This window comes from Peromyscus californicus, unplaced genomic scaffold (genome assembly GCF_007827085.1).
Source record: "Peromyscus californicus insignis strain IS unplaced genomic scaffold, ASM782708v3 Scaffold_3__1_contigs__length_106647218, whole genome shotgun sequence".
NCBI classification, from domain to species: domain Eukaryota; kingdom Metazoa; phylum Chordata; class Mammalia; order Rodentia; family Cricetidae; genus Peromyscus; species Peromyscus californicus.
In genome coordinates, this window is record NW_026294551.1 from 1,507,322 (window position 1) to 1,520,215 (window position 12,894).

The 12,894-nt window shown below is 55.5% G+C and overlaps 1 protein-coding gene across 1 annotated transcript; it reads left to right on the forward strand.

Moving 5' to 3' along the window:
- Positions 1-1,895: 1,895 nt before the first annotated feature.
- On the forward strand, positions 1,896-12,725 carry Notum (notum, palmitoleoyl-protein carboxylesterase). Its single transcript, XM_052757498.1, has 12 exons — positions 1,896-5,305; positions 6,062-6,432; positions 7,540-7,592; positions 7,670-7,765; positions 8,040-8,100; positions 8,536-8,594; positions 8,876-8,978; positions 9,712-9,903; positions 10,017-10,117; positions 10,732-10,879; positions 11,691-11,738; positions 11,973-12,725. Exons 2-12 carry the CDS (start codon positions 6,089-6,091, stop codon positions 12,277-12,279), a joined length of 1,512 nt encoding a protein of 503 aa, XP_052613458.1. The 5' UTR covers positions 1,896-5,305; positions 6,062-6,088; the 3' UTR covers positions 12,280-12,725.
- Positions 12,726-12,894: the final 169 nt, after the last annotated feature.

Sequence of the window (12,894 nt, forward strand, 5' to 3'; positions counted from 1 at the left end):
TCATGCTCCCAGTGAAGGAACTGATTCCTAGGATCAGGGATACAGCTCTTTCTACCAAGTGACTTCAAGACTACTCACATGCTGCCTACAGGTGGCCACCTGTTTTCTAAGAGCCAGAGCTGAAAGTCTCAGAGAAAAGTTCCCGGTGTCAAGCAGAAGAGCTTACCATCCTTGAGGAGGCTGGGACTGACCCAATGTCCCTGTTCCCTTCCACACTCTCAAGTTCAAGCTGAGATGGCCGTTGACTCTCAGCCACCCCCACCCCCCCACCCCCACCCCAACCCCCACCCCCACTGCCGCAGGTGAATTGCCTTCCTCGGGGCAGGAAGAGTACGCTAATGTACAGGGGTCCAGAGGGGAGGCTTTGGGGGAAACTAAAAGAGGTTTAGTTGCAGGAGCCTGTGGTTTTGAGTCCCGGCCCAGACTGAGAGCTAGAGGTGGGGTCTTAGCTAACCCGTCAGAGCTTCCCCTCGGAGCAGGCTGCAGGAAAAGGGGCTAGCCTGCCCCGTTTTCTTGCTCACTTAGGCCTCCAAGGCCAGCAGCTGGAGTGCAGAGCTACCCAGATGGCCATGTACGGCGTGGTGGCTGAGGCCAGCATATAACAGCTGGGCCCCAGACAGCGGGAGGCAGCAGCTGGACCATGGAGCTGGGTAAGAGTGCAGGCTGGGCAAGGGAATTGGGTCCAGAGTTGCTGGACATGCTAAGCCTGCTGGCCCAGCCCTCCAACCAGGTCATTCATCTGTTGGATATCACAGAGGGTCTCAGATGGGACCCATGTGCGTCTGTCTGACTTCTGCTGTACCCTCCTCCTTCCCAGTGCTGGAGACCAGCTCCACCCAGACCCTAGCTAGCTCTTCTTTCCTGACAAGTTCCATCTTGACTCCTTCTCCCCAGAAACTGTGCTCCTTCTTTCCTAGGTAAGGCCTGCAACTCCCAAGTTAACTTTATGTCCATCTGTGCATCCCTGTCCCACTCCATCCTTCTCTCCAGAACCTCAGAACCAAACCACCAACTCCAGTCCTGTTCTTGAGTTATTGCTCTGAAAATGCATAGGCCCCTGCTCCAGGAACTGTGATTTTTCCGGGTCCCCTTGCTACTGGGCATACTCTCGATCTGAGCTAGGCAGACATACCCCAACCCCCAGCTCTAATGGGAGCCAGGCAAGGACAACAGGAGGAGCCACACAGTAGCCATCCCAATAGGACAGTGGAGCAGCCAGGGCTGGGGAGGGGCACAGTCCTTGCCTCGTATCTGATGTGTTGAACATCCACAGGGCTAACTCTGAGGGCCCACCACAGCAAGGTGACTTGTAACATTGTTCCCAAGTCTGACTCACTCTCCCAGTTCACAAGCCTCCTATACCTAGGATCTCAAACCACTCTGGCCCCTGAGGTACCACCAACACCCACCACGATAGCGGTTCTTTAACACGTTTCCTGAAACTGACAGTCAGAATCCCCAGCATCTTGCCTGGCTTGGTTCTCACAGTGCAGCAAGTACTTTATAGATAAGGAACTGGGGCTCAGAGACCCATAGGCCAGCAACGGTAGAGCCAGGCTTCAGATACAGAAAGAAGCTCCCACCCCCATCACCCTGTTCCATTCCCAGCTATGAAGGGAATTGTGGAGAAAACCAGCCTGTGCTATCCAAACTGCTCTCTGGCTTCAGGCCTGGTCCAGCTTATCTTGTGTCTAGCTGCTATCATCAAAAGTGGTAGATTGTGTTTGTTTTGAGACAGGTTTCCTACAGCTTAGGCTGATATCAACTCTCTATGTAACAGGGGCTGGTCTTGAACTCCTGATCCTCTCTCATCTACCGCCCAAGTAACGGTATATACCACCATTCCAAACTTGGGATTTTTTTTTTTTTTTTTTTTTTTTTTTTTTTTTTTTTTTGGTTTTTCGAGACAGGGTTTCTCTGTGTAGCTTTGCGCCTTTTCCTGGAACTCACTTGGTAGCCCAGGCTGGCCTCGAACTCACAGAGATCCACCTGGCTCTGCCTCCCGAGTGCTGGGATTAAAGGCGTGCGCCACCACCGCCCAGCACTTGGGATTTTTTTTAAAGGTAAAATTCAAGCAATGTGGACCTAATCCTTTGAAGTATCACAACTCCACAACATTTGGTAGACCTACAATGTGTTCAGCCATCACCACAGTTTCAGAACATTTTTATCACCCCAAAGATACACCACATGCCGGCGAACAGTCGCTCCTTAATTCCCTCATCTTCCCAGTCTCCTGGTAGCTTCCAGTGGAGCTTTTGCCCTTGTGGATTCACCCATCCTGGGTATTTCATGTCGATGGAACCATACAGTATGTGTCCTTTGTGTCTGGGTTATTTCACTCAGCGTAGCATTTTTAAGACTGTAGCATAGGTCAGAATTTTCTTTTTATAGCTGAAATACATCCCATTATAGAGATAAACCACACCGGTGGCCTTTTGAGCGGCTTCCACCTTTCAGCCATTGAGAATTGCGCTGCTCTGAACACGTGTGTACTAGCTTTTGTTTGAACACCTGTTTCTAATTCTTTGGAGACTATACCTAGGGGTGGAATTGCTGGCTCAGATGGTGAATCTATGTTTGACTTATGGAGGAGTCACTCGATTGTCTGCTGTAGCAGCTGTACCATTCTATACCACCCTCAGCAGTGCACAGAGCTCCGATTTCTTCTTGTCCTCACCAACACTTGTTATTTTGCATGTTATTGCTCAAATCCACTCAAGTTAGCATGAAGCCGTGTCTGATCCGAGGCTGATGAGTCTTCCAAACAATTGTGAGGGTGATAATGGTATTGGTGTCCTGTTTTGGCATAGGTGGACTGAAAGGGCCCGAATTCTGGGGAGACTTCCTCACACTTACGGTTCTGAAAACTCTGGTGCAGAGGACACACACAGCCGGCCTCGGGGGAAGACAAAATCAGCCTAGGTAAGCTAAAGGACAGAGGTGTAAACAGGGGCCACAGCGGACACTTTAGAAGGAGAAAGAGGAAGGACTGAGAGTGAGGGCAGAGGTGTAAACAAGGCGAGTTTTGGTTGGAACTTTTCTGCTACTAGTGTTAAATAAACCAAACACAAACTCACTTTGGTTCGATGTGCAGGCTAAATCACGCTACAGCAAAGGCCAGAGAATAGAATATGCATGTCGCTGGCTTGTTCTGGAATTTCTTTGGCAATCATAACCACCACCCTGCTGAGCACTTTCATGCATGGGCTCCTGTAATCCCACAACAACCCTCCAACGGAGGTACGGTCACTGCTTCGCTTTAAAGAATAGGAAACGGAGTCACAGAGAGAGGTCACGGGTCTTGCCCAAAATCTTCCCACCAGGAAATGGCTCTGGGCCAGGACAGTGTGCAGCCATGCCCTGTGTGCAGCCATGCCCTGTGTGCGGCCATGCCCTGTGTGCGGCCATGCCCGGTGCGCGGCCATGCCCGGTGCAGCCATGCCCTGTGTGCAGCCATGCCCGGTGCAGCCGTGGCACTCAGCTGGAAGTTAGCGTTTCTCTGCCGAGACGTGGCATAACGGGCTCCTAGAGTAGACGTCTTCTAGTGCAGGTCTTGCTCAATGCGTACTTCTGCCCTGTCAGCCATGCCACTCAGGATGAGGCTGAGACAAGCATCTCAGCACGATGGAACTGCTGTCTGTGGCCAGGCTCAAGCCAGACTAGGTGATCCAACAACAGGGAGACAGCAAATGTGGATTTCTTCTTTGTTTTGTTTTGTTTTTGGCAGAGTTTCTTTGTGTAGTCTTGACTGTCCTGGAACTAGTTCTGTAGATCAGGCTGGCCTTGAACTCACAGAGATCCACTCCCGAGTGTTGGGATTAATGGTGCGTGCCACCACCACCTGGCCCTCTTAAAAAAAAGCTTACTTTGTTATTATCTGTACGTGTATGAGTGCTTTGCCTGCATATGTGTCTGTGTACCATGTGTGTGCCTGGTGCCCAAGGAGACCAGAGGAGGGCTTTGTATTCCCTGGAAATAGAGTTACAGACAGTTGTGAGCCACCATGTAGGTTTTGGAAATTGAACTTGGGTTCTTGCAAGAGCAGCAAGTGCTCTTATGCACTGGCCATCTCTGCACCCCAAATGTGAATTTCTGAATGAGCAGAGCTTGGTGAGCCTCTCAGTCTCTCTGAACTCAGTTCCCATCTGGAAACAGAACACACATCTACACCAGGTGCCTGTGAGTGGACCCAGCATACATGACCTTCAGGCAGCCTCCTTCTCTTTGGCCTCCCACTGTATCTTGGGATAACTGGCCTGCTGTACATGAAGGTATATTGGGAACTTGCTTTCTGCAGCTCATCACTCAGCCAGGAGAACAGCAGCAGGATGGCCCTGCAGCCCCAGTGGCATCCTTCCTGACTCCTCCCTAGGAGGTGCAGCAGGTACCCAAAAGATGAAGCAGGCTCCTCCTGTCATGAATTAGAATGTGGGCGGCAGATGCCCTGCCTAAGGTTTGGACCGGTGTCCTGAAAGGCAGGTCTCTAGAAAAAGGCTACCTACCAGACAGCAGGCAGAGGTAAAGAAAAACCAGTGGCTGGTTGTGGTGCACCTAGGGTGAGTGTGTTTTGTGCATCTAGTTCGACCACTACTGCTATCATCATGCGCCCTGCTCCCCCAACTTTGATTACTTATTCGTTTGTTTAACTTTAGAGGTTCATTGTGTCGCCATGGCTGGCCGAAAGCTTGCAGCAACCTCCTTGCCTTCGGTGCACACCACAGCTGGCTCTCAGTTTTGATTTCTGACAGGATTTCATTCCCGCTGGTCACCTCTGCCTTAGGATGTGTAGAGTAGGTGGGCACATTAGGTGAGATGACTTGGCAGATGCGAGGAGGTCTCCAAGCTGGCAACTTCTCCGATCCTCAGCCCTCTTCTCCTCCAGTCGCGGTTCTTAGGGGTCTTCTTCATGGGGTGCAGCAGCAAGGGACTTTACCAAGGCCTACCAAGCCTGTTAAGTCGCAGCACCGCCTCTGATCTACATGACTCCTAACATCTGCGTGCTCCTGCACCCGCACCGGAGAGGGAGACTCTCCTGCTGGCTGAGTTCACATGCCCGATCTTTCCAGCAGGTCGACCCCGAAAGCCCGGCCTTGGGCCCCACCTGTCCGCTCCTCGCAGAGGCCCCCTTGAGCCGCTACTACCGGCCCCTCGGCGCGGAGCCCTGTGTCCGCCGCCGCTTTGATCCCGGGGGCCCGGCTGGATAAAAGTCTCGGGCGGCTCTACGCCAGCGCCAGAGAGGGAGCGCAGCGCAGTTGGGCGCACCAGCGGGATAGCGCAGCTCGAGCAACTACGAGGACCTACGGTGAGCGCAGGACTCCGGGCAGTGCGAGGTGTGCGGAGGGAGCCCGAGTGCGAGTCTCCCACGAATGCACTGGGCTTGGGTGCGGGAGGGAAGGCCCCGGCGGCTCCAGGTGAACGCTCGCACCCTGCGCCTTGGCCCGTCGGGCCCGGCAGCTGCGCAGCGGGCAGGGCGCCCCCGATGCGGAAAGGCCTCTTCCTCCCGGCTCCCGGGCCGCTCCGAGGGGCGGGGGTAGCGGCGCCGGCTGGCCGTGGAGAATGGAACTGCCCGGGGCCAGCCCGGCCGCGCTGCCCCCCACGGAGCCGGGCCGGGAGCGCCTCCGGCGGCCGCAACGGGTTAGTCCAGGCCCCTCCGTCAGGCTTGTGGTTTGGGAAGAAAAGGCTAAGCCTCCGCCAAGAAAAGAGTGAGCGCAGCCCCCTCCCCCCTGCCGCGCCCGGGCGGCGGCGGCACTTCTAACGCGCGGGCACCCGGGCCGCCGCGGCCCCCGCAAACTACGCCCAGCTCGTCCCCCGCTGCTCATTGGCGCGGGCCCGAGCCAGCGCACCCAGACTCTGCGTTGCCCTCGGCCGGCTACGCGCGTAGCCCGAGCTGCGGAGACCGGTGGCGCCTGACTCCAGAGCTTCGACGCCGAGAGCCTGCCCTGCCGCTCAGGACAGGAACAACGCGCGGGAGCCGGGGCCGAGGAGCAGCAGTGGCCCGCGCGCCCCCTGGCCCGGCGCCCCAAGCCACCGACGCCTCACAGCCGCCCGCTCTCCGCAGGTGGCCACAGGACGGAGTGACATTGCCATGGGCGGAGAGGTGCGCGTGCTGCTCCTGCTGGGCCTGCTGCACTGGGTTGGGGGCAGCGAGGGCAGAAAGACCTGGCGGCGCCGTGGCCAGCAACCTCCCCAGCCGCCGCCCCCGCCGCCGCCCCCGCAGCGGGCTGAGGTGGCGCCCGGCGCCGGGCAGCCGGTGGAGAGCTTCCCGCTGGACTTCACGGCCGTGGAGGGCAACATGGACAGCTTTATGGCGCAAGTCAAGAGCCTGGCACAGTCCCTGTACCCCTGCTCTGCACAGCAGCTCAACGAGGACCTGCGCCTTCACCTCCTACTGAACACGTCGGTGACCTGCAATGACGGCAGCCCCGCCGGGTAAGGCCGGCGCTGGGCAGGACCCCGGGAGGCCGTTGGCCCTGCCTGGCTGGCCCCGCCGGTGCTCCGCGCCTAGCTCGCCGCCGTCCCATCGCTCGTGGTGCCCGCATCCTCTGCCTCCCTGCGCGCGCACAAACCGGAGACTGCGCTGGACCCTCCATTTTCAATGGCAGATCTGGTCCCCAGAGGAAAGGGTTCCAGCAGGGAGTCCAGCGCTGCTGGCCCTGGGGAGGGCCTGGCTCGGTGCCTCCCAAAGTGGGGGAGGGGGCAGCTCTTGAAGCCCTGGTCCGAGGCCAGCTCATGTGCTGACCCCATGGCCACCGTGCACCCGCCTTTGTGCTCAGGTCCTCGGACAGAAAGAGACTGCAGTCCCAGTGTGACCCTGACTCCAGTAGAAAGAGGCAACACTGAGGGACAGGAGGTTCCTGTCTCAGGGTTCCCCTTGTGCATACCAGATTGGTTCGGGACAGTCAGGAATCTGAGCACGGGAGCAAGGAGGGGGCCCAAGAGGGACCGAAGGCCCCAGGTGCAGCATTCACACACGCACTCAACTTTGGAGTAGATAGAGGACACAGGTGGAGTTGAGAGGTCGGAAGGGACTGTGGGTGCCCACGGGCTCAGCTGATCGATGTTAGTCTGGGCCTTGATAGGAAGGCTGTGACACCGCCACAGTGGCTCCCCGCATCTTGCCGCGCTCCCCTACCCCTACCGGTTTACAGGCCTCTAGCCCTGGCATTTTTCATTATTCAATGCCACGGCGTTCCCGGGAGCGCCTCTCCTCGACTGTCATCCGCGCCAGGGTTAACACGGGTCCCGTGCGAGGCGGGCTGTGGGAATTTTCCACGGACCTCACGGCCCTCCTTCCCCCCCTTCCTCACTATCGCCACCTCCGGGGAATCAGCTGGGTTCCACTAGCCTGAGTTCAGCTTGCGATTGGCCGCGGGCGCCCCCGTGCGGCTGCGGTGAGCTCCAGGCAACAGGTGGAATGACCCTTTCGGTACCGGAATTGGAAAAGGCTGAGGATTCGGGGTTTGGGGTGGAGGGTAGCCAAGGGCGGGGACTCAGGTATCCCCAACTGACTGCCTACTCTGTGTGCCTTTCCTGCAGCTACTACTTGAAGGAGTCCAAGGGCAGTCGGCGGTGGTTACTCTTTCTGGAAGGTAGGTTCTAGGGCTTGCGGTGTGGTGCAGGAGGGGTCCTCAGGATGCGGAACCGAGCCTAGTGCCTGTGCCTGCAGGCGGCTGGTATTGCTTCAACCGAGAGAACTGCGACTCCAGATACAGCACCATGCGGCGTCTCATGAGCTCCAAAGATTGGCCACACACGCGCACAGGTCAGCAGCACACGATGGGCGGGCCAGTCTGGGGGAAGTGGCGGAACGGTCAGACTGTAGGAAGGACCCCCATCCCAGGCCCGAGTTTCTAAAGTTATGGTGAGCTCACGCTCGCTTTTTGGTATGGTGACTTCTTGGGTAACTGAGTCCGTCCATCTCCTCACCGTTCCCCCTATCCATCCTAGCACCTCAGCTCAGACCAGGGCCCACCCTGGTTGAGGTCATCAGGAAGGAAGTCCCCATCCCTGCCTTTCCCCTTCCTCTGTTTCCCCAGGTACTGGGATTCTATCCTCCCAGCCAGAGGAGAACCCTCACTGGTGGAATGCCAATATGGTGTAAGAGAGCATGAATTTCCCTTGGCGGGGGTTCCTTCCTGGGAGTCTTTCCTGGCGTGGTCCTTCCCATGGAGTCCTGTCCTGTAGGATCCTTCTTAGAGCATGGGGGTTCATTCTTGGGGGCTGGCCTTTGCAAGGGGCCATATTTGGGGTAGTTTTTGATGGAAGTCTGCGTTCTTCCTGGGGGTGATGGTCCTTTTTGGAGGGTCCTTCTTGGGGAGTTCTCTCCTAAGGGTCCTTTCTAGTGTTCCTTCCTGGGATGATGGTTCTTCTAGGGAGTCCCTTTCTTTGGGGATTCCGTTCTAAGGAGGACCTTCCTGGGGAGGGGGTCCTTCTGGAGGGTCTTGTCCTGGGCAGGATTTTTCTTGGGGGTCTTTCACAGTAGCTTTGGGCAACAGAGGGCCATCCTGCGGGCTCACCTGATCCCTGTTACAGCTTCATCCCCTACTGCTCCAGTGACGTTTGGAGTGGGGCTTCACCCAAGTCTGAGAAGAGTGAGTCCCTTTCTTCCCAGCCCCTTGAGACAGGGCAGGGTGGTAAAACTTCCGGGGAAACACAAGACTTTCTCAACCTCTTTGTAGCATGCCTTAGGTTCTTGCTTGTCTGTGGCTCACCTGGCCCCTGAGGGACCCCCTAGCAGGACCTCAAGCCCTTGGTCCTCCCTCCTCAGTCTGCCCCATCCCTGGAAAGAGCCTAGACCCCTCTTCTTGCCTCCCGGAGTAGGAGACCTTGTCCTGTGTCCAACTTCACCTAAAGCTCCCCCTTTTCCTTACAGATGAGTATGCCTTCATGGGTTCCCTCATCATCCAGGAGGTGGTGCGGGAGCTCCTGGGCAAAGGGCTGAGTGGGGCTAAGGTGCTGCTGTTGGCTGGGAGCAGGTAAGCAGAATGCACCCAAGGGAAGAGGTCTCTGTATGGAGGCGACAAGGGGCTGTTGTGGCAGCTCTGGAGCATGGGTAGTGTGGAGTATGTGTGGAGAAACTGGAAGGGAATTGCCTGCAGACCTGGAATCTATCCTCACAGAGCCTTGCTGGCTCCAGCCTTCGCAGGCAGGAGCGGGGAGATCAGCCTCATTCGGAGCACCTTAGAGGTCTGGCTTCAGAGTGTTTGAGCTGGAAACTGTTTAGAGAATGCTTCTGGACCCCAAGGGTGTTGGGCTGCAGCCACCTATATAGTAGGTTAGTGGTCAGTTGTGTTCTGATGTCTCTTCTTGAGGACCCAGTGTCAGGGTAGACTGGGATGACTGGTCAGTGACTGTATTCCAATGGGAACAGAGAATGCATGCCTGGACTGGATGATGGGGCCTGATACACTGGAGTTTATCTTTTTCTTCAGATAAGGAAACTGATACAGGAAAAAAGAGGGGAAGGAGGGTCAGCTCTGTCCTGCCAATCTTAGCTGTGGGCCAGTGCTTAGAACTTACCAGTCCTCTCCAGATCTTGAGGGAGAGAGGCCCCTGTGTCTTGCCCATGGACAAGCAGCATGCCTACAGTCAGAATGCATTGTTCAGAGGCAGTCCTTCCTCAGGACTAGGGCTGGGGCTAAGCTGGCTTTGGGTGGACAGTAAGCACCTCTCTCCAGCCACTTGGTCTCATGTCTGGCCTTCCCTCAGCGCTGGGGGCACCGGGGTGCTGTTGAATGTAGACCGCGTGGCTGAGCTGCTGGAGGAGTTGGGCTACCCGTCCATCCAGGTGCGGGGCCTGGCTGACTCAGGCTGGTTCCTGGACAACAAACAGTATCGCCGATCAGACTGCATTGATACTATCAACTGTGCACCCACAGAGGCCATCCGCCGCGGCATCAGGTACCTGTGGGTTGGGGAGACAGCTCCCATGCCATAACCCTGTCTAGAGTGCAAAGGACCCGGGGTGAGGTAGTGTCTTAATATCACAGCCTAACTTGTGATTGTGGCTGCAGGTACTGGAATGGGATGGTACCAGAGCGCTGTCAGCGCCAGTTCAAGGAAGGCGAGGAATGGAATTGCTTCTTCGGCTACAAAGTATACCCGACTCTGCGCTGTGAGTGGCCAGCTCATTGAGGCATTTGGGAAGTGGTGGGATATCCTGAGTTGTGCACCAGTCCTGAAATTAAAGAGGTTAGACCACAGACAGACCTTATGCTGTTCCACAAAAGTGGTCATGCCTATACTGGGGTAAACAGTCATTCCTGCTTACCTGGGACTGCCACGATTTTATCACCAAAACTGTTGGTCCCAAGCAAGCTAGCACTGTTTGCAATGGCATCAGAGCCAAATTTGTATGCTTTCTTTCTGTATTTTGAGACCACCAAACAGTTCCCCGAGCCCTGCTTTCCAAGGAATAGTGAGATCCCATGCCAGGGGGACAGCATCACCAAATCTAAGTCAGAGACCCTGAGAGCCAGGCCACAGTAATAGTGGGTTTTCAAGAGTCCTTTGAGGGAGAGTGGGCTTTAACGAAGAAACAGAACTGCGGTTTGGTGTAGCATCCTTACCCAGCATGCTCAGTGCTTGGGGTTCTTCTCCATAACAAAGAAAGACACAGGAACTTGGGCTGTGTGGAGCACAGCTGGTCTGTGAGCCTGCTAGGAGCAGGGCCACAGCAGGACCACAGCAGAGGCAGGCAGGCCAAGCTGAGTCATATCCTCCTCCCAGGTCCAGTGTTCGTGGTACAGTGGCTTTTTGATGAGGCCCAGCTGACCGTGGATAATGTGCATCTCACTGGGCAGCCGGTTCAGGAGGGCCAGTGGCTATACATCCAGAATCTGGGCCGAGAACTGCGTGGCACACTCAAGGATGTACAGTGAGTGTGTGCAATGGATTTGGGCTGGGTGTTTCATGCAGTCCCTCCAAGCTATTTGCCTTAAAAATATAGGTCTTGCCGGGCGGTGGTGGCGCACGCCTTTAATCCCAGCACTCGGGAGGCAGAGCCAGGCGGATCTCTGTGAGTTCGAGGCCAGCCTGGGCTACCAAGTGAGTTCCAGGAGAGGCACAAAGCTACACAGAGAAACCCTGTCTCGAAAAACAAAAAAAAAAAAAAAATATATAGGTCTTGAGGACGGGTGTGGTGTCACTTAGGAGGCAGAGGCAGGTGGATTTCTATGAGTTCAAGTCCAGCCTAGTCACATAGTGAGACCTTGACTAAATAAATAAATAAATAAAATAGAGGGCTCACAGATCATCGTGGCACAGTGCTTGTTCAGCATGTACAAAGCCCTGGGTTCAACCCCAGCACCACAGTCACCAGACATGGTGTAACTCCAACACTTGAGAGATAGAAGGAAGAAGATAAGAAATCAAGGTCATCCTTGACCACATAGCCAGTTTGAGGCTAGCCTGGACTGCATGAGACCCAGCCTCAAAAAAAAAAAAAAAAGAGGCCAAAGATTCATGTGTTCAAGATAGCCTCCTGCCACTGCCTAGCAGACTCTGGCTGTGTAAGGTGTACATGAAGCAGGTTTTGGAGGCCCAGAGGGCAAGGGTCAGTGTGGAGCATGTGGGTACTGAAGCCAAGGCCTAGACAGATAAGTGGCTGGCCAGACACAGCAAAAGGAAGAGTTGATCATCTGGCAAAGGATAGGCTGTGGGACTCAGGCTGATTATCTCCCTACCAGGGCCAGCTTCGCCCCCGCCTGCCTCTCACATGAGATCATCATTCGGAGGTCAGTGTCTCCCCCTCCCCCCCCCCCCCCCCCCCGTCCCTCCCCACCCCCGGGTTCTAGGTGGCTTGCACTAATTCCATACACCCATAGGCCCCTCCCAAACCAGTAGGTGTCTTCCCATGAGCCCCTTCTGGGCCTTCCAAACCACTACACTAGCTGTGTGGCTGGATTGAAATGCATCCCCAGACAATGACAGTGATGGCCTCGACAACCCCACCTTGGTTCTTTCTACAGCTATTGGACGGATGTCCAGGTGAAGGGGACCTCATTGCCCCGGGCACTGCACTGCTGGGACCGAAGCTTCCATGACAGCCATAAGGCCAGCAAAACCCCCGTGAAGGGCTGCCCTTTCCACCTGGTGGACAGTTGCCCCTGGCCCCACTGCAATCCCTCATGCCCTACCATCAGGGACCAGTTTACAGGGCAAGAGATGAACGTGGCCCAGTTCCTTATGCACATGGGCTTCGATGTGCAGACGGTGGCCCAGCAGCAGGGGATGGAGCCCAGCAAGCTGCTAGGGATGTTGAGCAGTGGAAACTAGACTGTCTGGAGGAGGAGGAGTACGGGGGCTGTCCCAGGGTAACTCACCTCTACTTCCAGGCCCTCTGCCACGCCCAGGACCCACCTGGGTGTGGATGCCTGACTGCCTGTATTCTCCCTCTGCCCTCAGGAGGCCTGGCCAGAGGAGCGGTCTTCTCTGAGCCCTGCCACAACTTGGGGACCCTTCCCACCCCACGTCTATTTCCCTAGCCCCCAGCCCACTTTGGGGAGGGAGCCAGGGCAAAGCAAGCACTGGATTCCTGAGCCCATCAGCTCAGACAGTCCCTCCTACCCCCAACTGATCATGCTCTTTTGTATTATTTTATAAAATGACTTTTTTATTGCTTTAATTTTTTAAAAAATGGAAATTAAGAAATATATGATGGATGATATTGTTTTGTAACATATTTTTCTTAATAATTAAATAAAAAAAAATAACAGAAGTCACCCTGAGACTTGTTTATTTGAAGACCCATTCTACTCATTTTGAATGTGTTTCTAGGGCAGCATATGACCAGAAGAGGAACTGGAAGAACCCCAATCTCTGACACCTTCTTGGATGTTCGGTAGCTCCCACTTTACTTGTTTAGCCCCCTTCCTAAGGTGGCCCCATTCA

What these genes read in the sequence shown, in the direction of transcription:
- Notum (XM_052757498.1), top strand. Translation starts at nt 6,089, where the DNA reads ATGGGCGGAGAGGTGCGCGTGCTGCTCCTGCTGGGCCTGCTGCACTGG. An exon ending in GTGGTTACTCTTTCTGGAAG is followed by an intron (nt 7,593 to 7,669) that starts GTAGGTTCTAGG and finishes CTGTGCCTGCAG; the next exon opens with GCGGCTGGTATTGCTTCAAC. An exon ending in TGGTGGAATGCCAATATGGT is followed by an intron (nt 8,101 to 8,535) that starts GTAAGAGAGCAT and finishes TCCCTGTTACAG; the next exon opens with CTTCATCCCCTACTGCTCCA.